Source organism: Populus nigra, chromosome 15, assembly GCF_951802175.1.
Source record: "Populus nigra chromosome 15, ddPopNigr1.1, whole genome shotgun sequence".
NCBI classification, from domain to species: Eukaryota; Viridiplantae; Streptophyta; class Magnoliopsida; order Malpighiales; family Salicaceae; genus Populus; species Populus nigra.
The window spans coordinates 12629358-12651098 of NC_084866.1; the positions used below are offsets into that span (position 1 = coordinate 12629358).

Consider the following 21741-nt stretch of genomic DNA (forward strand, 5'->3'; position numbering starts at 1 on the left):
AAAAATATTTTTTAAAAACACAAGGCATCACGTTATTAAACACACTCAAAATGAAAATTAACTTCTTTTAATGCATAAATAAGTTTTTTTTAGTTGTGATGGTTCACAGGTTATTTTTGAAAAAAATTACTCTGATCACGATATAATTTAGTTGTTTTTCGTGTTTTTAAAATTATAGTTTATATTTTTTATAAATATAAAATAAACTAAATTATAGGATATAAATTGTTACGATGTGCAACAAGGTTTAAGATATAAATTATATTTTTTTAAAATACAAAAAATAAATATAAAAATAACTAAACTATCAAATAATCAACCTAATTTCTCTTATTTTTTACTATTGTGCTGTTTTTTTAAAAAAAAAATAGAAGAAAAAAACCCCTTCGATCACCTGTTGAAAGCATCCATCAAGATGATGCAATGGGACAATTTCACCCTTACATAACATGGAAATAGACTCCTGTGGAATTTACTTGCATCATTCTCAGTCAGACAGAAAAGACCATCATTATTCATTCTTAAGAGCTACATAAAGGTTGTTAATGATTGCAACGAAGCTACTAAATGTTTTATGGTCAAATATCAAGAGATCTTAGCATTTTCACCCCCTTCACATGTCAATTCTCCATGCCTAATTGGGCTTGGTTTGTTCATTCAATTGCTGGAGAGAACAGAGAATGAGATGCTCGGAGAATTGGTTTTCATTGGTTAGTGTGTGAGCTAAAAGATACTTGATAAATCGTGGGACGATGATGGAAGACAATGACTTCAGATTTCTTTCCCTTTTGCTTTCTACAAAAGGTAGTGGTGAGCGGTGACTCGCACCATTTTCTCTTCTATAAAATATTTCTTTTCCGAAGTTAAAAGGGCCCTTGCAATCAATGCCAAGAGAGTTCACATCCTAAGGCTTACCTTGCTCGTCTTTCTTTGCAGTATAAAAATCTTACTTTCAAGGAAAATGCAGTCCCAGTGGCTCAAAATTGCACGAATTCTTCCCATCAAGGAAAGTAGGATGTTATTTTCAAGATGTTGTCTAAAAAGAATGCAAGAGGGATCGCTCCTTTTGTGTGGTTTGGAATAGAGCATGACCAAAAATGTTAGGTTATGATAATCATAAACCTTTTCTCGCACTTTACACTGGTCAAAGACACAGAAAAAATAAAGAAAGAAAGAAAATGAAGCCGCTTTCATTAGTCTTATGATTTTGTTGACGAAGGAATCATCTTGGTTGCTTCGTATATGACCTAGGAGGGTCTTAGCCTGATCAACATGATCCATTCAACGATGAATCAGTGTTTTTAGCATAAGCATTTGGCATCTTCTCCCTTTCAAATCCACAAATTTGTTTGCTCTAAAGAGATGCCTTACAAGTTTGAAAGCAATAAATCAAGCCTTTAAAAAAAAAAAAAAAAGTGATGGTCCAATTAAGACCAACCCATCAAGCCATGTGGATCCAGATAGCACAGACCCGTCATCCTTCCACTGCCAAGAGCGGGAGGTATTCGCTGCCCTGTGAAACCAGCCTCACGCTGTGCACTCCACTCTAGGAGGTCATGACACCCCAGTTTACAGGAGGATGCCATGGCTTGGAACGGGCGGATCAGATTCGAGCCCCACCGAATCCAGCCATCTAAGCTAAGGCAACGTTCCATCACATCAAAGCTCCCACTTGGGTCACAAGCCCACGTTACTGAGCTCAGCGGATCTGCCACGGGGATGAACGAGGGTTATAAAGTAGTGGTATGTTTTCTTTTCTTTCGATGTGGGATTTCATTCACACCTCAATCAGGTGGTTTATGCTTGACTCTCATCCTATTTTACATCAAATCACAGGTGAGATGGGGGGAATCTGTCAAAGAAAACACTGCACTGAAAATAAAAACGAATAAGATATTGAACCCAAATCGCATTGATTGTGACAAGCATTGTGCTGGGGGGATTATTAGACCTTGGAAAGGATGTGGAGTGTCAAGTTCGTGGCTCTAATCAAAGACAAACAATGGACCATGGTTACGTCAACTTTTGTTGGAGAATGCCAATATAAATTTACAAAAAGTTAAAGATGAAGAGAAAGTAGAAGGGCCTAGATGGATGGATGGATTGTGGTTCAATTATGTTTTTAAATTTTTAAATTTTAAATTAATTGTTTATGAATGCTCTTGAATCATTTTGACATACTAAAATTAAAAATAAACTTTAAAAATTAAAAATATTTTAATTTATTTCAAATAAAAAAACTTTAAAAAATAACATTTACACAACGCCGCATAACAATTGCATGTAAATCTCAAAATAAAGCAATAGCTAATGGGATGCGTAAATTTATGCTGTGTAATGACCACGAACAGAAAGCAAGAATCTTGTGAGGTCACGGGATAGGAATTCATTCTACAAGCAAGGTGTATGGATGGATTTTCAGCCCTCTGTGCTCCAAATGAGATTCCACTCTTTCTGCGAGAAAATGCCAATACTTTAAAGTAAATAAGAGATAAACCTTGTTTAGATCTAGAAAAACCTTAATTCCTTTTAAGATAATCATAAAGCATGTCTTGACGCTATGGAGGCCCTCGCTGTTTACGGTCAAAGACAAATAAATAAAAAATGAAGCCATTTTCATTGGATTATGATTTGATTGACAAAGGAATCTTTTTTGCTTGACTGGTACGTGTCCGATCTCAGCGGCAGTCCATTTTCTTCCACTGACAGCTGATGTGCCTTGCTCATTTTGGATGTCTGTACAGTGGCTGCGAACCATGACTTGGGTCACCCGGCACGTCATTGCACCAGCATTTGGCAACTTGTCGTGTCTGCTGCCTTTTAAACCTTTCTCAAACCCGGCTCGGGATTGAACCGGCTAAAGAATTGGGCCCTAGTTATATAAATTTAGATTAACCCGAAATAACTTGAAAGAATTAAAAAATATTTTATATAAATATAAATTATTTATATTATAAATGATAAAGTTTTAAAAAATATTTTTTAGTCCACGTCAAAAAAAATATAATTTTTTTCTTGTGAGCATGAATATATAAAAGGCTTCAAATATCATATTTGAAAAATAAAATATTCTTCTAGTATTTTATATAATAAACTTAAAAATAAATTAATAATCAACTAAAAGATATAAATTTTTTTTAACTAGGATGAAAACTATATTTGAACAAAAAAAAAAAAAAAGAATATCTATCTAAATTCCAGGTTGATTTAACCGGTCATAATCGAAGATTCATAAAACAAAAAAGAAACGATTACAAATTAAAAAAAAAGTGATGGTCCAATTAGAACCAGCTCTTCAAGCCATGCAGGTCCAGATGGCACCGGCCCGTAATCCTTCCACTGCCAGGAGCGGGAGGTGATCGCTGCTCTGTGAGACCAGCCTCACGCTGTGCCCTCCAACTCTAGGAGCCACGACACCCAGATCTTCACTAGGATGCCTCGGCTCAACTCCTGGCTTGGAACGGGCGGGCCAGATAAGAGTCACTGAACCAGACCTTACGTGCATAGTCCACGTTCCATCACTTTAAAGCCCCCGCTCAGGTTACAAGCCCGCGTTACCGAGCTCAGCTGGTTAGCATGTGTCAGGGTTAGGTATATAAATTCATATATTTTTCCTTTCTTTCCGATGTGGGATGTTCCTCTCTTACGTGTTCATTAGGGAAAAAGCTTTGAATGAGCAAAAAATCTCGAGGCATAAGAAGTAATAGATTCAGGAAGGAGAGGATTCTCCACTTTCTGGAGAATCTTGCAGAAATTGAAAGATGATTTGATTAATGAATCAATGGCAGCAAAAGTTAAAATCATGAACCTTGATGGCTGTAGAACCATTGCTTTAAAAACAACTCTTTAATGTATAATCTTCGACAATCATAATTTAATTAAAAACATGAAAATGAAGAGAAAAAAAGAATCTCATTGTCCATTTGCTGTCAAACTATGCTGTTCAAAGCTCCAGGAGTTGCCTCTTTACATAAGAGATAACCCTAAAACCAATATGGCTGTAACACCAGCATCAACAGAAAAAATGGAAGTTAAAACCTCACATTCCTGTGAAGGCCTTCTTCCCACTACATGGAAATATACTACAAATGAAATTCCACTCTTTCTGCAAGAAAATGCCAATATTTTAAAAGTAAATAAGAGAGAAACTTTGTTTAGATCTAGAAAAACCTTAATTCCTATTATTACCTATAATCTAAATAGTATGGTGTTTTTACTATACCCCCGCCTCAATTGTTCATCCTCTCATATTTTACTGTAGATAGACTGTGTAAAATTTGTATTTTTTAATTTGATTCTCAAATGTTTTTTTAGGTGATTTAGTCCCAATTAAAAAGCAATTGATTTTAAATTTTTATGAAAAGATGGGGTTGGAAGAGGGGAGACTAAAATGAAAAACACGGCAAACATGAGTGACGAGCTATAAGTTTTGAATTCTATTTTGATACAAAAAAATTATTTTTGTTATTTTTTCATATTTTAATTAATTCTTCTTTTTTTTCTTTCTAAAACTTAATTATTTTTATATTGATACTCTTTCTCTTTTTTTATCATGTTTAGAAAGCCTCTTTTAAATGAAAGTGATTTTTAGTTATGCGTTTAATTTTTGAAGATATTTTTCTAATTCATCTCTGATATATTTTTTATCTTTTGTATAGATGAACTATATTTTTAAAAATAAAAAATATTAATTTTCAGATGATATTTTCAATATGTGTAGCCTTGCATATTATTCATGTTTTCTTTTTATTTTATTCAATCAATTTAATATGTTTGTTTATTTTATTATCGTTTGATTAAATAAAAATTAGCAAACATGATTAGGTAGATGTTCCGTCTTACAAGATTAAATATTTTGATCTACATCTGCTATGATTTTTCAAGTTTTATTTTTAAATGTCGTTAATTATTATTTATTTATTAGAGCTAATAGTTCTCAGTTTATTTAATTATATTGATGTATAAATTTTTTGAATTGCATTTAAATTTTTTTGTTTACAAAAATAGATTGAGAAACTTGTATATAAAAAATAAAAATATTTATTCATGTACAAGCAAAAAGTTGATAATCATAAAACATGTCATGATGCCATGGTGGCACTCACTGTATATGGTCAAAGACAAAAAAATGAAGCCATTTTCATTGGATTATGAATTGATGGACAAAGGAATCTTTTTTGGCTGACAGGTACGTGTCCTATCTCAGGCAGCAGTCCATTTTCTTCCACCTTCCACTGGCAGCTGATGTGTGCCATGCTCATTTCCGGTGGTTGGTAAAAAAAATCAAAAATCAAAAACTTAATCGAACCGCTATGCCAAATGGACTCTGAACCATGAATTGGGTCATCTGTTACGTCATTCCTAGTTTTAAACCTCTATGTTGAAGATATAAACAAAAAAAAATGATAAAAGCAAATTAAGAAGAAAAATGAGAAAAACACATTAAAAAGTTAATGGTTCAATTAGGACCAGCCCATCAGGCCATGCGGATCCAGATGACACCGGCCCGTGATCCTTCCACTGCCAGGAGCGGGAGGTGATCGCTGCTCTGTGAGACCAGCCTCACGCTGTGCCCTCCAACTCTAGGAGCCACGACACCCAGGTCTTCACCAGGATGCCTTGGCTCAACTCCTGGCTTGGAACGGGCGGGCCAGATAAGAGCCAAACTGGACCCGACCTTATGAGCATGGTCAACTTCCCATCACTTTAATGCCCCCACTCAGGTTACAAGCCCGCGTTACCGAGCTCAGCTGGTAAGCATGCGTCAGGGTTAGGTATATAAAGTTCATATATTTTTTCGTTTCTTTCCGATGTGGGATGTCCCTCTCTTACGTGTTCCTTAGGGGAGCTTGAATGAGCAAAATCTTGGCATAAAAAGGAACAGATTAAGGAAGGAGAGGATTCTCCACTTTCGATGGAGAATCTTGCACTAGGTAAACAACAAGAGAAATTACATCATGAAATCACTGCCCAGGTCAAGGCATAATTTTCTTTTTTCTTTTCAACGTCGGACAAGTAGAAGTGGTGAAAGGGTTGCATAAAATTGAAACATGATTGATTAACGAATTAATAGCAACAAACTAAAATAAAAAATCATGGCTGTAGGACCAGCCCATCAGGCCATTCTTTCAAAAAAAGAAGTAAAAACACAGACGAGGAAAAGAAATCGATGGTTTTATTGTTCAAAAAATGATAAAAAATACAGAATCCTATCTGTTTGTTGATGAAATAGCTAGTCCTCCTCCTGCCAATTACTGCCCAAGAACAAACACCACTCTTTTCTGAAATCCTCTGATTTTAGGATTTTTTCTGGCCTTTATTTTTCAGACACTAATCTCCATATATTCCCACTGAAAATCACAGGCAACAGAGGTGATTGGCAATCTATGTCGCCAAAGAGTGGAAGAATTTCATGAGCCCAAATTACCGCACCATTCAATGCTCACTGTCATCCAAATCTTTCAACCAACAGTAGGGACTCCATCACAAGAGGCTCAACTGTGAATTCATTCAAGGGGAAAGAGATATTTATGGCACTTCAATTACAAATTCATTGCTCCCACAAAGAGGTGCACTATAAGCTATCCATTGGACAAAATATACGAAGAACCTAACAAAACCATGGGGAAAAAAAATAAAAGGAAATCCTAAGCAAGTCACCAAATAAACCTTTGGTTAGGAGGATGTGTAGTAACTAACAGCACAGAAGCCATAGAGAGAGGTGACGCCCTTTCCCTTTTTACAACTCTCAAGAGCCTCGCGGCCAGAGTTTTAGGTTTAGGAAAAAACAAAACTGAGAACAGGAGTTCTAGATTAGATACAGCAACTTCTGCTGTTAAAAATTGGGGAAAAAAAATTATTTGCTGCCAGCAGTGTACTATCTAGCCACCATCAAATGAGCTCCACCATCAAAAGAGAATTGCAAGAAAACAGGACGCACTTGCAAGTACCTGAGCAGCCTTTCATCACCTGTCATGTAATATGCACCTTGCTAAAATCTTCGATTTTTACTCAATAACTCGTGCGGATGAAGCAACAAATTCCAATACTATTGATAAACAGTAGCAGTGGTATCTTCGACAATCATGATATAATTAAAAACACGAAAATGAAGGGGGAAAAAATAATCTCATTGTTCATTTGCTGTCAAACTATGCTGTTCAAAACTCCAGGAGTTGCCTCTTACAGATAACCCTAAAACCAATATGGCTGTAACACCAGCATGAACAGAAAAAATGGAAGTTCAACCTCACATTCCTGTGAAGGCCTTCTTCCCACCAGCAGCAGAACCAGCAGGAATCACTTTCAATACATTAAATCTAACAGTCTTGGACAGTGGCCTGAAATGGTAAGAGAGGCAAATATTATGAATTGAAGGTCAATTGCATAAACAATAACAGCTAAATCACATTCAAGATAAATGATATAAAATAAAACTTCGGGTGGTCAAAATTTAACCTGCATTGCCCGATGATGACATGATCGCCTTCCCTCACACGGAAGCATGGCGATGTGTGCGCTGGAATATTTGAATGCCTCTTCTCATATCTATGGGGAAAAATAATATTTAAATTATAATGGTGTGATAATATGCACTGAAAAACACCATAACTAAAATTTGACTAGACCTTTGGTATTTCTTGACCCAGTGAAGATAGTTCCGCCGAACAATAATGGTCCTCACCATCTTGGCACTATGACAAGTTCCAGCTAAGATACGACCTCGAATAGAAACAGTGCCGGTGAAGGGGCATTTTTTATCAATATAAGTTCCTGTCAGAAGTAAACATATGGGAGTACAACGTCAGCAAATTTCACATTCTACAAAAATATCATGTGAAGGAGAAATTACATGAAAGAGGAGCAAACATATGAATCAAGTTGCAAACGAAGAACTTGGCATAAAAAACATGGATAGAAACACAAGCATGGAGACATATCAACAGCATTTAAAGAGATCGTGTCCATGGCACTCGACAGTGTGATTATTTAATAACTATTTAAATTCCATATCATCATCGACAAGGTTCTAATTCCTCCATATCACACATTGATTTGTAACAAAGCAAGTTAATACATAAACGAAATATATTAGTATTTACAACCCTATGATCATAGAACATATCTTGGTTACTTGACTCCATTATCCATTAAAATCAGTGCATTCAACTATAATAAAATATACAAAGCTCAATAAAATTACAAACATAGAAAGCATCATAAGAATAACACAACTATAAAAGACAAACCTTCAGTGGCTTCTCTGGGAGTCTTGAAACTCAATCCAATACTCTTCCAGAATCTGTTTCCACCTTTTCCAGGCCTCTTTCCTTTCCCAGATTTCTTTGAACTGCCAAAAAAACACAAACAAATCAAAAAACACAAAACAGCAAAAACCCACATCAAATAAAAAGACCCCAAAACAGAAAGTTCGCCTCTTTTGCTGTTCTAATACATTACCTGAGAAACACTTTGGGTTGTTTCAAAAATGCCTTTTCAGTCTGCAACACAGAAATAAAGAAACAATAATGAGAGCTCATAATAAGATCAAGACTAAACGTGTTTGGAGTAGAAGCAGTGAATAGCAAGAGAGTGTGTTGCGAGAACCTGCTCAGCCATGATTTACAGCTGTTTGTGTTCTCTACAAGGACCTGAAACAGCAGGAGGCAAAAGATACAAAAGAGCTGCCTCTTGCTGAAATGAGTAAGCTTTAAACCCTATTTTGCTTGCTGATATGTAGTCATAATTTTTTGTTAAATAAATGGGCCTTGGTGGTCCTTTTCAATACAGAGTTTGGTAAGATATCTTACCGGATATTTTAAAAAAATATGAAAAGATAAAAATTACAGAGAATTTTTTAATAATATTTTAAAATTTAATTCAATTTTAAAATCTTCTATTCAATTTTTTATTTAACTTGAGTTTTTAAATTTTAAATTAAACTATAGAAAAACTAACTCAACTTAAATCAATTGATTTTATAGGTTCAAATACAACGTAGATGATTGGTAAAATCATGACTTTACTTTTAAAAAAAATTAAGATAATAACAAATTGAATTGACTTCGATCTCCCCGTGATCCAGGTCATGGACTCTATTGGGTTCAATTAATTTTTTTATACACTATTTTTATTTAATTATATGATAAAAATAAATGCTTATAAAATTGAGATACAACCTAAAAATATACATTTATTTGAGATATTTATTCCTATAAAAAGCAAACAAAAATCAATTATAGGTTCTATTTCCTAACCAATTCAATATTAAAAAATAAAATAGAAAAAATAATTAAAAGACAAAAAAAAATCCGACCGGTGGGTAAACTCGGCAAACATGTGAATCGGGTAACTCGGGCTAGCATACCAAACTTGTGGACCAAGTTATGGACTCCACTAACATTATAATTTTTTTTAAAAAGTATTTATTTATTTAATAATATAACAATAAAAATAGACGATTGCGAAATCAAATACCATCACAATAACAAGATGTTTTTTAAGACTATGATAACATAAAAAAAGACAAAATAAAACCAATCATGAAACTAAATCCAAATCTCCGGTGAAATAAAAAAAAACTAATTAAAAAAAAGTTGAACCTGTCATACCTACTAACTAGTACAAACTCACAATACATTGTGTTTAATTTTTTATCAAATAAAATTGAGGTGGTGAAATTTAAACTTGAAGCAAAATAAGGCTTTGATATCATGTCGAATAACCATCTTAACCTAAAAACTCAAACTGTTAAATGATATTCAAAGATATAATTTTATATTATTCTCTAACACAATAAGTGTGGATGAACAATAGTTTCCCCACACCTTTTAATTTTTATTTGTTTATAAAATTTAATAACATGATTTTCTCCAAAACCAGGACAACTTGAGTTACTTTGACAAACCTGTAAACTACACTAACCTCATAGGAAAACAAAATAATAATAAAACAAATTACGAAGCTAAATTCTCAATTTTTCTCAATATTAAAAAACAAAATCAACAAAAATAATTTTAAAAAAAATCATAACAAAAAATAAAACAAAAAAAGAGAGGAAAAACTACAATATTTTACTCACATATTTTAATTTTTAATAATTTTATTTAAGTATTTTATAATGATAATTTCAAGTCATATGACCAGGTTACATGATGCTCTGTATTGTTAGAGTACATAAGAAATTTGAAGATCCTAATCCTATAGTAAAAGAGGAAGAGTGTGGTAAAACATCTCTATATATTTTTTTTACTTCAACTAAATTTTTTTATATTTTTTTATCATTTTAAAAACTAATATAAAAAATAAACTTCTAAAAAATAAAAAATATATAATTTCTTAATAAAACAACCAAATCCCTTAAACTTGGGAAGAAAATAGTAAAGGAAACAATCTTCAATTTTAGGATAATGTCATGTTAGTGATTTGGATTGTATTTAAACACAAATACTAATATTAGCATAAACCATGTTCAAATATAATGAAAGGATTTGGCAATTGATACCCATCTTTGACGTCCCTTGTCTTTGGTTCTCCTCCCGGATGCAAGATCATCAAACCTTGCATTCTAACAAGACACTTACAAAACCTGGTAGCTAAACTAGTTTTTTACATGTTACCATCATTGCAACATATTCCAAGTCCACCGTCTGGTGAAAGCATCCACCGGAAATTTTAACTTCTAGCTTTCCCTCTAGATCCTGAGCAAGAAACAACACATGGAATATGAAAATAACAATGATAATACATGCACAGCCCCTACTCTCTCCCCTTTGAAAGCCATCCACAAAGCTCACATGAATGTCCATAAACGTCACATGGATGCAAAGGGAAGAAATATAGTAATATAAACTGATTGCGCTGAATAATTACTTTCTGAATAGTAATGTCATATCAAACCTTCCCAGCAATCACATACCAGGGCAAACGAGTAAAAACCAAACATATGGTGATGAAGTATTGAAAAATAGTTGAAGCTAATTTGCCTAATAGGAATCCGAAGTATACAAAGCCGTAATGTTACAGTATGGAAACCAAGCATTTCATCTCAACTCATTGCCTATTAACTTGAGAAAATGACCAACCATCATTGACATGTTACACTAAATTGAAAAGATAAGACCAACCGCCATTAACCTAAAGAAGAAACACATGATTCTTTAGCTGTCTGAGATCATAATCACAAGTTCAGCTCTTGAATCCTTTGTCCACAGATAAATCACTCAGTCTGCACCAGCAAAGAAGATCAATAAAATATATAATAATAAAGTTTCCAGAATGAAAAATGTAAATTTAATTCCATCATTTTGATTTCAGTAATGACTAAAGAAAAACTTTAAGAATGGTGAAATTCTCAGCAGAATATTTGCCATCTATTGAACAACACAGAGATCCTGTTATAATAAGCCAAATGCTTAGGTGGTGATAGACAAAGCATTGGCAGAAACTTTTCCACAATGCTTACGTTGCATACTTATTTATTATATATAGATCTTGTGCAACAAATTCTACCCATCCTCTGAGGCTGCTTGGAGCTTTCAAAAAATATAACAAATTCTACTCATTTATATCACATACTGGATGACACTGTACAAAAAAACTTGATATTCTAGGAATGCAACAAAGGGAAACAGAACAATAACCAGAGACTCATATAACAGATTGTTACCGAATTGTCTCTAAATTCATTGAATTCATCAAGGCTAATCTATACTCATTGTATAATAACTTCTTACTGCATCTCAAAGACTTATATTTACTGTTAATTTTAATACAGCTGAAGGATGAAATGGCTGCACAGGAAAGAAAAGAAATGAAATTCCTTAAACATGCCAGACCTTTTGGCGTTTTGAATTTGGAGGGCTTGGTTCCGTATCATGGCCACGAGATGTTCCAATGCCAGAGTTTTCAGCCTGCAAATATGCCACCGGTTAGCCTTGTAGTTCTGATGTTTTTATGCACACATCAATTTAGCCTGACATATTTACAACATCATGCCAACACCTTCAAGATTCGTTTGATTGGCTAAAGCAAGAAATCCAGAATAGTAAGGGACAAGAGATAAGTATCCATTGAAAGATAACTGAAAATGCTACTTACATGGGTTGAAGAATCTCGAGGCCTCTGATTCCCAGAGTTCTGTGCTTCTCCAGGAGGTATGGCACTGGGTTCTGCACCTCCACTTTGAGATATGAGGGGCATGATCTCACGAAGCAAATTAGACAGAAATATCCCCTCATCAGTAGCTCTTGGTTCTGCTTCTGCAGTAGCAGTAGATTGCCCTGCAGTTTCAGGGACAGAACTAGTAGTTGTTCCTCGTAAGCTGGCATCCTCCATATGGATATCACCAGGTAAGATGGTCCTCAGAAGCTGCAAAATATTGTCGGGGATATGTCGTTCAGAATCCTGGTTGTTTTGGGCCCCACTAGCTGACAGAATGTTGATACTTATACTGCGAGAAATAGAAGGCTCTTGTCTCAAGTTTGGTGGCAATGATCCTGGAAGAACAGCAAGGTTGGTCAACTAGTATAGAACAGCTGATTAAGCTCATATCTTCTCATACAGTCATATCATCAACTCCTAAAGCAAGATACAGCGAGCAACCATCAAAACTTTGACTACTATACACAACATTAACTTCAATTGAATTTCTACATGATATTGTGAACTGAAAAAAACCGATTTCATGCAAGCCTGTAACGATATGTTCTCAAAGGTCCCCAATCAAATCTTTAGGAAATAAACATATGGAAGAAAACTCAGGACACTTTTAAAAAAGGAGAATACAACACAAACATTATTTTCCTTATTTTTTAGGGTGAGGATGGGGTGCTCTTATTGACTGGTGCTAGGAAGAATCCACTTCAGCATCCTAAAGGAAAGCCTTTCATCATGTACTTAAATGGTACAATAACAATAAATACAACTCAGAAAACAGCATTGAGAAATTGGCTGCATGGCAGGTAAATTTTGCTGCAAATTGGAATCCATATACATGGATCAGAATAATCAAAGAAGGGTGTGCTTGTGTTATAGCAGTAAGCATGATACTTTTACTATGAGATTTTAAGAAAGAAAGATATATGTGGAATGTTCAAAACTAGCAATATATGTGGAAATCGCCCTTCCTCCCTCGTTCATGCAGGATTGAAATGATTATTGAAGACTCAAAAGAATGTAGGGGAAAAACAAATAACACAAAAAAGCATAAGCCATAGGGGACTGGCAAATATATCAACCACCATTAACAGCAGCACAAGTAAGCCACTGATTGACACACACGCATTCAGAGTAAGATGAACCAAAACATCCCCTTTCAAGCCTCCTGAGCTTGCACTGGAAAAGATGTCCACAACTACAAACTTAAAGACTTTTCCATGAGCCAAGTAATCCTCAAAACTTCATTGAACTGCAGTATTGTCACATTACCATCTCTTGTGCGTTGTTCAAAGTTTTGCTGCTGCAAAGCAGGTTCAGGAGTTGGCAGCTGCTCAGTTTGGACCTCAGCAGTGTGATATTCACCAGATGCTTGAGATCCCTGCCCACTATTCCCATGCCCAGAAGCTACATTTTGAAATCGTCCAAGAAGAGGATAGTATAGACCTATAGAATTACCAGATGAATCAGAAGGAAGGCGGCCAAATGTGCCAGGAACAGCTGCAACCACCGTTCTAAGAGGCACCACTCGTACAGGCTCTCCAGCAAAAGATGAACCCTCTGAGAGCCTTGAACTTGTTTGACTACCAGGATTTTCACCACCAGAACTGGTTGGTGGGTTTCTCTGCCCAGCAGTTTGCTCTGTCTGACCATGTTCCTCACGATTATTGGTGGGGGTAGCTGTCGATGAACCTTGGGTAAAATAAGAATAGTTGTAAGTAGATTCACACATCAGAAATACCATACATATTAATTATTCCAGACATCAAATTTGAAGAAAACCTCTTCGTATTTGTATATCAATTCGCCTTGGAAGAAACCCGGTACCGACACCATTAGTCAAACCAGATCCAGGCTGCATGGATCCTACAGGGACAGCACCAAAGCTTGTCCCTGGTTGAAAAGGAAGAGGCTGCATGCATAGGAGTGATCAGCAGAGAAACATAATTTAAAGAAAAATGAAAAGATGAAAAACAAGAGCAATTTGTAAGGATGCCTGGATTATGACCTGAACCATGAGAGGATTAGGACCAGATTGATTGATAAAAACAGCAGGGCCCGCATTAACCACAGCTTCAGACTGTAAATAAACAAACCACAATGACACATACAGCTCGGGAGATGTCAAGCATGAAAGGTTGCCATAAATAATAAATTGGAGATAATCTTACCGGTGTTTGACCTAGTCGTAATGTCATGCTTGTACGTCCAAGTTCGAGAAGAAGGGCACCTAAATTATGAAGTTGGACTCCAGTTCTCAATGCACTAGACTGAGTTGCGTGTCGCGCTGCAGTATCAGTAATATGTGCTTGATTCTCTAGTTGTCTTGCAAGTTGCTGCCAACATACAGAACAAACAGGGAGGGAGATCCAATGCATTTAAGTTTTAGTTCTGAGAATAAATAAAAGAATGGTAAATGTTGAAATATTTCAAGGTTAAAAACTTAAAAGAATCAAATTCTATTAAAATTATAAAATGTTAAACAAAAAGAAGAAACATAATAAAAAAATGACCACTTCCTATAGCCACAAGCAACTAAATTCACTGGTAAAAAATGGGATATACTGTTGGCTACCCAAAAAATAAAGCAAGACTAAAGTAAAGATAATAGAGAACATATGAAGTAGATAGAATGCTTTTAAATAACACACAAGTAAGCATTCTCCAACTTGTTCGGTGAGTAATTGTCTACTAGACAGCATCACTTCTGCCAAGGATGCGGGTGATGGAAGTCTTTCTTGTCCAGTTCCTGATAGTGATGTGGTATTAGAATCTATTTGCTCCATCCTGTGTGCAGCATCTGCTTGAGCAATGTTTTCCCCGCCTCTGCCTGTCAATGAAGAGAATTGAAATCCAATGGCCACATCAGCCCCATTGAAGCAAATGACATTATTAACCATAGAGAAATTTGCAAAATACAGATACTGACCGATGGCATCAAATTCTTGCCTCAAATTGCTCAGATATTGGGACAGAGTTGTCAGAGAATCAGGAATTACCTACAAGTACAAATAAAATATTCCTAATACTTAAAACTGCAAAAAGATATGCAGGCCAAAGAATCCATGTTGTAGAAAGAAGGTAGAGGATGGAGAAGAAGAGGACTCCTAACTTACAGGAGGATTCAGAGACCCCAAGGAAACTGCTGTCGGAAGCCCAAAAACATTCTGTGATCTGTCAGACTGACCCCTGGTGCCAGTTTGTTCAGATTGCAGTTGGCTTGCATCCATTGTGCCACCAGCAGCTGATGTTCTTCGCAAACCACGCTCCTTAAAGATCCATCCCAGTCACAAAGAGCAAGACCCAAAACATAAATGAGCATTTACAGGTATGAAAAAGCATTAAGGTCCATCTTTCTAATTTGATAAAATATGAACCAGCTTGATGTCTCAAAATGTGTTTCACGTCTAAAGTCAAATAAAAACTTAAAATAGACAACTTCCAGATACAAAAATACTGGAAATTTTACTTCGAAGACAATTTGTTTGTTTGCCTCTGTGAGTAAGAAAAGAGGGAAGAAATCTCCATCCTTACCAACAATAGATTTTCAAGAGTATAACAATAAAGTAATTAGTTTTAGAGGTTGGAATTTAAATATTTACCACATCAACCCCTTCACTGACACCTCTGATATTTGAAAATCCAAAAGATCCAAGAACAGCAGAGACAATCTGCTCCAGAGAATCAATTAAGAAATAATTATAAACAATTAAATCATCGGTATGAAAATCTAAAATTGCTATATTCAAAATCTAGTTGTAGCCGCACCCTACTGATTTCTGGAGGAACTGCATCCCCTTGATCAGGCACACTAAAAGTTTCTATTACAACACTGGGAGCCACCTGACCAGTGTGATGGCTTGAACCTGAAGCAGGATCACTGGCTGCAACATTGACATGTAGGAGTTACTCCATGGATAATTTTACTAGCACATGAAAGATAATGTTAAAAAAAAGGGAAAGAAAAAAAGAAAGAACTAAAGGTATATAATTCCATTTCAGAAAGCTCAGATTATGACATAAACAGAGCATTGCTACAACAATTACTAAGCTCCTATAGATGTCAAAGTGACTCAATTGTTATTTGTAGCGTGGTTGCTCTTTAAATCATTAGAAGCACCTAAATAAAACTATAAGCATTAAATAAGAACCAACAGAACACCACCACTTGCTTTTCTGATTAATCATATGGCAATATTGAGCACTTAATGAAATTAATTACCAAGGATAATCTGTTATATCCAGAGTCCCATTAGTCCAAACAAATGTCATATTCAACAGAAAGGATGAATTTCATATCCAGTTGCTTCTCACAGATGAACTAACGTGTATCAGCCCCTCTGGGGGGAGGGGGGGTTGTTTCTATACTAAACCAACCTTTTCGTGAAAATAATTCAAGGTGCACTGGAAACCATACTCTAGCTGAAGTAATGTGTATCAACCCCTCTGTGTGGATCAACAATCCATTATGGCCATTAATTACCTTGCGCAGTAATTTTTTGTTTTTCATTATTTACAGGCTGTAGGGCATCTACAGGACCCTTTAGACCACCACAACTAGTCCTCCACAGCTTTGGATAAACTTGAATTAGTATCTTTTTTTGAGATGAACCTTGTACAGTTGAAGAAGAAGATGATGCAAGCAAATGTTAAGGCAAGCCAAACCTGAATGATTGGATAAGCCCTCAGATGGTATAGGTTGCCTAACTACCAGATGCAAGGTGTGACCATCTTCGACATCTAACATGTGTTAAGCAAATAAACCAACCAAACAATATAATAAGACAATAGTACTAATGAGTAAAAAAAGTACAGGGATATGAAAATATTCCTTAGGTAGCAAATAAAGAAATTTAACAAAGGATGGTTTGTAGTTTTCTAGTTCAATCAATGAATATCCTGATACATACAGGACCTAATGTTTGCTAATTTGTTCTGGAAAAGTAAAATACTAACTAGTTCATACCATACATGTTTTGATTCAAATACTTCACCCACACTCAAAGTTTCCTTCTAGCAAAAATGCACCATTGCAACAAGCACTTGCCAGAAACCACCAGAAAACAATTTACTTCAGAAAAAAGAATTGCAGATGTCAGCTTATTTGGAATATGTACATGTGTTTTTGGTTATGCTTGGGTGTGATACAATCAATTGAAATGTGACACAACTCTCTATTCTCCACCTGATAAGCTGTCCAAAGTCATTCATTCACCTAGAAGTATGCTAAAGATGAACCGATGAAGAGACGTATGTGGTCACATGCATCTACAGCACATACCTTCAAACCTCTCTTTTGTCAAGGCTTTTTCCCCTTTTATGTCCATACCTAGTATTTCAGACTTACAATTCAGTGTTGCTGAGGGAAAACATGATGAATCTCATGTTTAGCATTGCAGGATGAATCTCATGGACATGGAGCACTAGCATGTGAGCTCACTTGGAATTTACACTTCAGCATTACCGAAATCAGCAGTGAGGAACAAAAATGCAACACTATCCAACCACAATTCAACATTTTACCTGCCAATGCACAAACTCCAAGATGTCCCAAAATAACTCTTTTGCATCAATATTGTCTTAATGAGCTCTTTTCTACTTTCCTGCCTAGCTTTACAGTTTAACAGCAGAAATAAATGTGTCATTGGTTCACTACTTAGGTAATACCTTCATCAAAACTGTTAAAAGAAATTTGAAGGGAGCTTCTAGCTATCTCCTCACTTTGGGTACACAATCTTTTTTGTTCAATATTGTACTTTAGAGTTGCCCTTGAGCATTAAGAAAAAAGGATACGATAGGCAGAGAGTAGTTGGTCATCTTTTAAGACTTTTCCACGACATATTAGACGTTGTTGTTCTGATAGCACACCAGTGACAGAAGCAATCTGTTCTTTTAAAGCAGGAACTGGCATCTGCATGGATATTCAAGAAAGGGGAAAGCATGATGAAATTAATGGCTTCCACAAACAAAAAATCATGCATAAGTTATCAACTAGCAAATCCCCACTCACAATACAAGCATAAAGACCCTTTTAAGATCATAATGCAGGGTGTAATCTTACAATTAAGAATTCAGTGGCAACAAAGAATGTTTCAACAGTTTTATATGAATAAAAGACACAGGGAAATAGTGGATCTTCTGTAATTGCTTTCTGTCCGGTTTCTCATGAGATCTGCTTCTCAGTATTATCTGCACAAATATTCAGTAAAATGTGGGACAATGGATAATGCTCCACAGATTTTTACATAAGAGCTTGTTGAAGAGATGTTCTTGAGAAGGAAAATGAGTTGGATGCTAGAGAGTGTAGCCTTTGTGTCATCTGTATGTACCTTTGTGTCATCTGTATGTAACTAGCTAGATCAAAAAGGCACATTGGATCACTTATAAGGACTAGAAATTTTCTGACCATGCTGGTGAAGAGGTTTTACTAGTGATTGTTAAGACCACTCAATTTCCTCTTCTTTCTACTCTTTCTAAGATTCAGATTCTAGTAACTCTCTGTCTCTCACCACAATGACAGAAATATGATCGAAGTGCAATTTAGAGCTCTTGAAAAAGGAGGCAAAAAAAGACATAAAAACAGAAAGAAATCTCCCCTTAATAACTGGCTTTGGGATGTATTTGAACTCATTGATCATCTAAAGTATTATAGCAAGTTTACAAAACATACACACTGCAATGACATGAGCCATGGTTCAGTGGGAGCCAAAAATTACCTGTTTATCCACTCTCAAAGTATAGGTTTGAGAATCCAAAGTTTTTATTTTTATTTCAATGTTTGTTTCAGAACCCTCTGCCTCACCAGCTCCATGAATTTTATCAGCAATATTACTTCCCATTCTCCTCAGACGAATGGATACCTACAAACAAGAAAGGAAAAGAAACAAACGAAGGAAATTAGGTTTGGAAGTTGCTAGGATGAGGCAACAGCATGCTTGTCCATAAACCAGATAAGTCACAGTATTATATTGGTAAGATAGATAAGGTTCCTCAGGAAACAGTAAGTCAATGAGTGCCCTAATGCCAACAAAAAGGGGTGTCGGTTCCCTTCATTGTGGTCATAATACATCATTGTTTCGAGAGAGAGTGAAGATGTGCAGAAATGCAAGAACAAATAACAAAAATTAGCAAGCAGACCACTCTCACATATAGGGAAATCTCAGCATCCACCACCATATAGACATATTGCCATATCAATATGTACTTCAAGGCAATTTGAAACACTGTTTCATTTCCCCTTTTTTATTGATCTCTTCTCTTCTCTTCATTTTCTTTTTCTTTCCTTTTCTTTTCTTTTCCTTATTTTTGTGTGTGTTATATGAGACAGTTAGAAAAATCTCCAGACTTGCAAAACACATAATCATGGTAATGGTAATGAACAACATGACAAATCCTGCAGCCAACTACCATGGACCGCATTGATCTGATTGATGATATTCTTTCCATTTTTTGCTGATTTGGTAGGATATTGCTCACTAGACGAAGATGGTGATTGCTCAAGAGTCCCCTGCTAGATATTGATATTTTATGATGTCACAGAAGAGAAACATAACATCATGTTCTCAATTGATAGGTTATATGATATGTCTTTGGTGTGTTATATTATGTCTACAGCGGTCAAGACCGTGATTTCCCAACTCCTCCCCTGCCTTCTCTAATTAAATGGGAAAACTCATAAGGATCATCAAATGGAAAAAATTTTTGTTACCAGGAGCAGAAAACAAGTTCCAAGATGTCATGTGTATATCTGTATGCACGCCCACATTGCATTTTGCTCCACATCGAAATCAACTTCAGACCATAAATCTCAGGATCAAATCCATGCTATATAATGTAGAAATCAAGCTCCAAGAAGTAATGTCTCCAGTCCCAAGTGACATTACTGGCATATTTATAAGCCATATTCCGCTTCACATAGTGAAATTCAATGTAAACTCTAAATTAGAAGAATTCAAAATCCAAGCTTCTACCATCAAAACAGCTCACCTAGAATTGGGGCCTGCTCCCAATTCAAAACTAATCGGTAGACGGGGAAAATCATAGAGTAAATTCAAAGAAAAAAGTAAACTACTGCACAAATTCAAGACATTTACATTGACCAACAGATTGAGAACACGGATAATGATTTTTTACCAAATCTATGCACCCAAAGAGGGCGCCTTCATCCCTAAATATCACTAAACACCAAGAATTGACAATCTTCACTTCCACCACTCACACTTCAATCAACATAAATCACTTAAGTTGGAGCTTAATCAAGTTGCCACATCCCAATAAGCAACCTTTCCCTTAACGCAAATGCAAACAATCAAAATCCCATTCCCCATTTATCTCTCACTCTCTAGGGTTCACCGAATCTCGATCAAACAAAAAGGGCTCAAGACTTTCAATTTCTGGGTCCTAACCAGTCATCAAAAGCATGCAAACCAACCCATCAAGTTCCGAATGACAACCCAATTCACACAATTAAGAAAATCGATAAAAGACAGTAGACAAGATAAGAAAGGAGTCCGTAAGTTACCTGAGATAAAAAGAAAGATAAGCTGGTTTGATAAGGAGAGAGAACAGATAGAGGGAGAGGGAGAAATATATAGAAATGACAGAGAGAGATGCCGTGTCTGCGTGCTATCTCTCTCTGTATTTTGGAGCTGACACCTGAATTTATATTACCCAAGATCAAAAACTCTTTTTCTCTCTCTCCTCCCTGTCGACATATAGTGCCTGTTGCTTCTCAAAATCACTTCAGAAAAAAATTGATTTTTTTTTAATTAATATATTTTTAATTTTTTAAATTATTTTAATTTACTAATCTCAAAAATAATTGTTTAAAAAAAATTACAGATATATTTTTTTATTAAAAATATTTTAAAAAATAATTATAACCATACCTTTAAATATGAGGTTTGTAAAAATTATTCAGGTTTTTATTTTTTTAGAGCGTGTTTGACAGTATAATTACGAGTGTTTTTTAAATAACTTTTCGTGTCAAAATATATGTCAATAATATTTTTTTTATTTTTTAAAAATCATTTTTAATATCAGCACATCAAAACAATTAAAAATATACAAACTATATTAAATTTTAATAAAAAAAATTTAAAATTTTTAAAAACAATTTCAATTATATTGTCAAACGTTGCTTTTAATCTCTCTTTTTATGGTGCGGTGGGCTTTTTACTTTTTACTGTTGGTAAATTGGTTGGTAGCAGCTACATAAGCATAAATTATTACTGTCTGACAATGTGGTAATTTTTTTTTATTGCGTGTAAAAATCACATTTCACTTCTAAAAAAAACCCTTCTAGACTAAGGAAAAAAAAGGTATCAATTTGCTTTTGTTATTTGAGTCTATCAAGTCAAGCCAGGCTGAAACATAAAGTTTTGGATCCAACATCCATTTTATGAATTCAAAAAAAAAAAACATAGATAACTTGCTTAAATTTGATTTTGAAGGGAGCGTGATGAATTTTTTATGTGTGTTTGTTGATCTGTAATCTAAAGGAATAGATTAATTTTTTCCAATTATTACTTAAAGTATGATACTTGTTTAATAAGTTTATTTTTAAATCAGTTTTTATATATTAAA

General features: G+C 35.0%; 2 protein-coding genes across 7 annotated transcripts; both read right to left on the bottom strand.

Annotated features, from left to right (window-relative positions):
* Positions 1–7028: 7028 nt before the first annotated feature.
* On the bottom strand, positions 7029–8764 carry LOC133674873 (small ribosomal subunit protein uS17-like). Its single transcript, XM_062096161.1, has 6 exons — positions 8608–8764; positions 8461–8501; positions 8250–8350; positions 7629–7773; positions 7459–7548; positions 7029–7340 (listed from the first exon to the last, which is right to left on the bottom strand). Exons 1-6 carry the CDS (start codon positions 8617–8619, stop codon positions 7250–7252), a joined length of 480 nt encoding a protein of 159 aa, XP_061952145.1. The 5' UTR covers positions 8620–8764; the 3' UTR covers positions 7029–7249.
* Positions 8765–10842: 2078 nt separating this feature from the next.
* On the bottom strand, positions 10843–20850 carry LOC133674872 (ubiquitin-like domain-containing protein CIP73). 6 transcript variants are annotated; one of them, XM_062096157.1, is made up of 16 exons: positions 20678–20850; positions 18873–19016; positions 17950–18067; positions 16822–16896; positions 15925–16040; positions 15759–15827; positions 15273–15425; positions 15086–15155; positions 14808–14986; positions 14328–14492; positions 14165–14236; positions 13939–14068; positions 13615–13848; positions 12100–12497; positions 11838–11912; positions 10843–11227 (listed from the first exon to the last, which is right to left on the bottom strand). In XM_062096157.1, exons 2-16 carry the CDS (start codon positions 18993–18995, stop codon positions 11219–11221), a joined length of 1986 nt encoding a protein of 661 aa, XP_061952141.1. In that variant the 5' UTR covers positions 18996–19016; positions 20678–20850; the 3' UTR covers positions 10843–11218. The 6 variants fall into 6 exon arrangements, with proteins under 6 accessions (XP_061952141.1, XP_061952139.1, XP_061952140.1 ...); XM_062096155.1 differs by having other exon boundaries at positions 13429–13848; XM_062096156.1 differs by lacking the exon at positions 20678–20850 and adding an exon at positions 19865–19883 and having other exon boundaries at positions 13429–13848.
* Between the last annotated feature and the right edge of the window lie 891 nt (positions 20851–21741).

Excerpts from the sequence above, each read along its gene's own strand:
- LOC133674872 (XM_062096155.1), bottom strand. The coding sequence starts at position 18,995 with ATGGGAAGTAATATTGCTGATAAAATTCATGGAGCTGGTGAGGCAGAG. Across the intron at positions 14,987-15,085 it reads GCAAGAATTTGATGCCATCG|GCAGAGGCGGGGAAAACATT; the intron begins GTCAGTATCTGT and ends CTTCATTGACAG. Across the intron at positions 14,493-14,807 it reads AAGTTGGAGAATGCTTACTT|CAACTTGCAAGACAACTAGA; the intron begins GTGTGTTATTTA and ends GTATGTTGGCAG.
- LOC133674873 (XM_062096161.1), bottom strand. Across the intron at positions 7,549-7,628 it reads TGGGTCAAGAAATACCAAAG|ATATGAGAAGAGGCATTCAA; the intron begins GTCTAGTCAAAT and ends TTTTCCCCATAG. Across the intron at positions 7,341-7,458 it reads GTCATCATCGGGCAATGCAG|GCCACTGTCCAAGACTGTTA; the intron begins GTTAAATTTTGA and ends TTACCATTTCAG.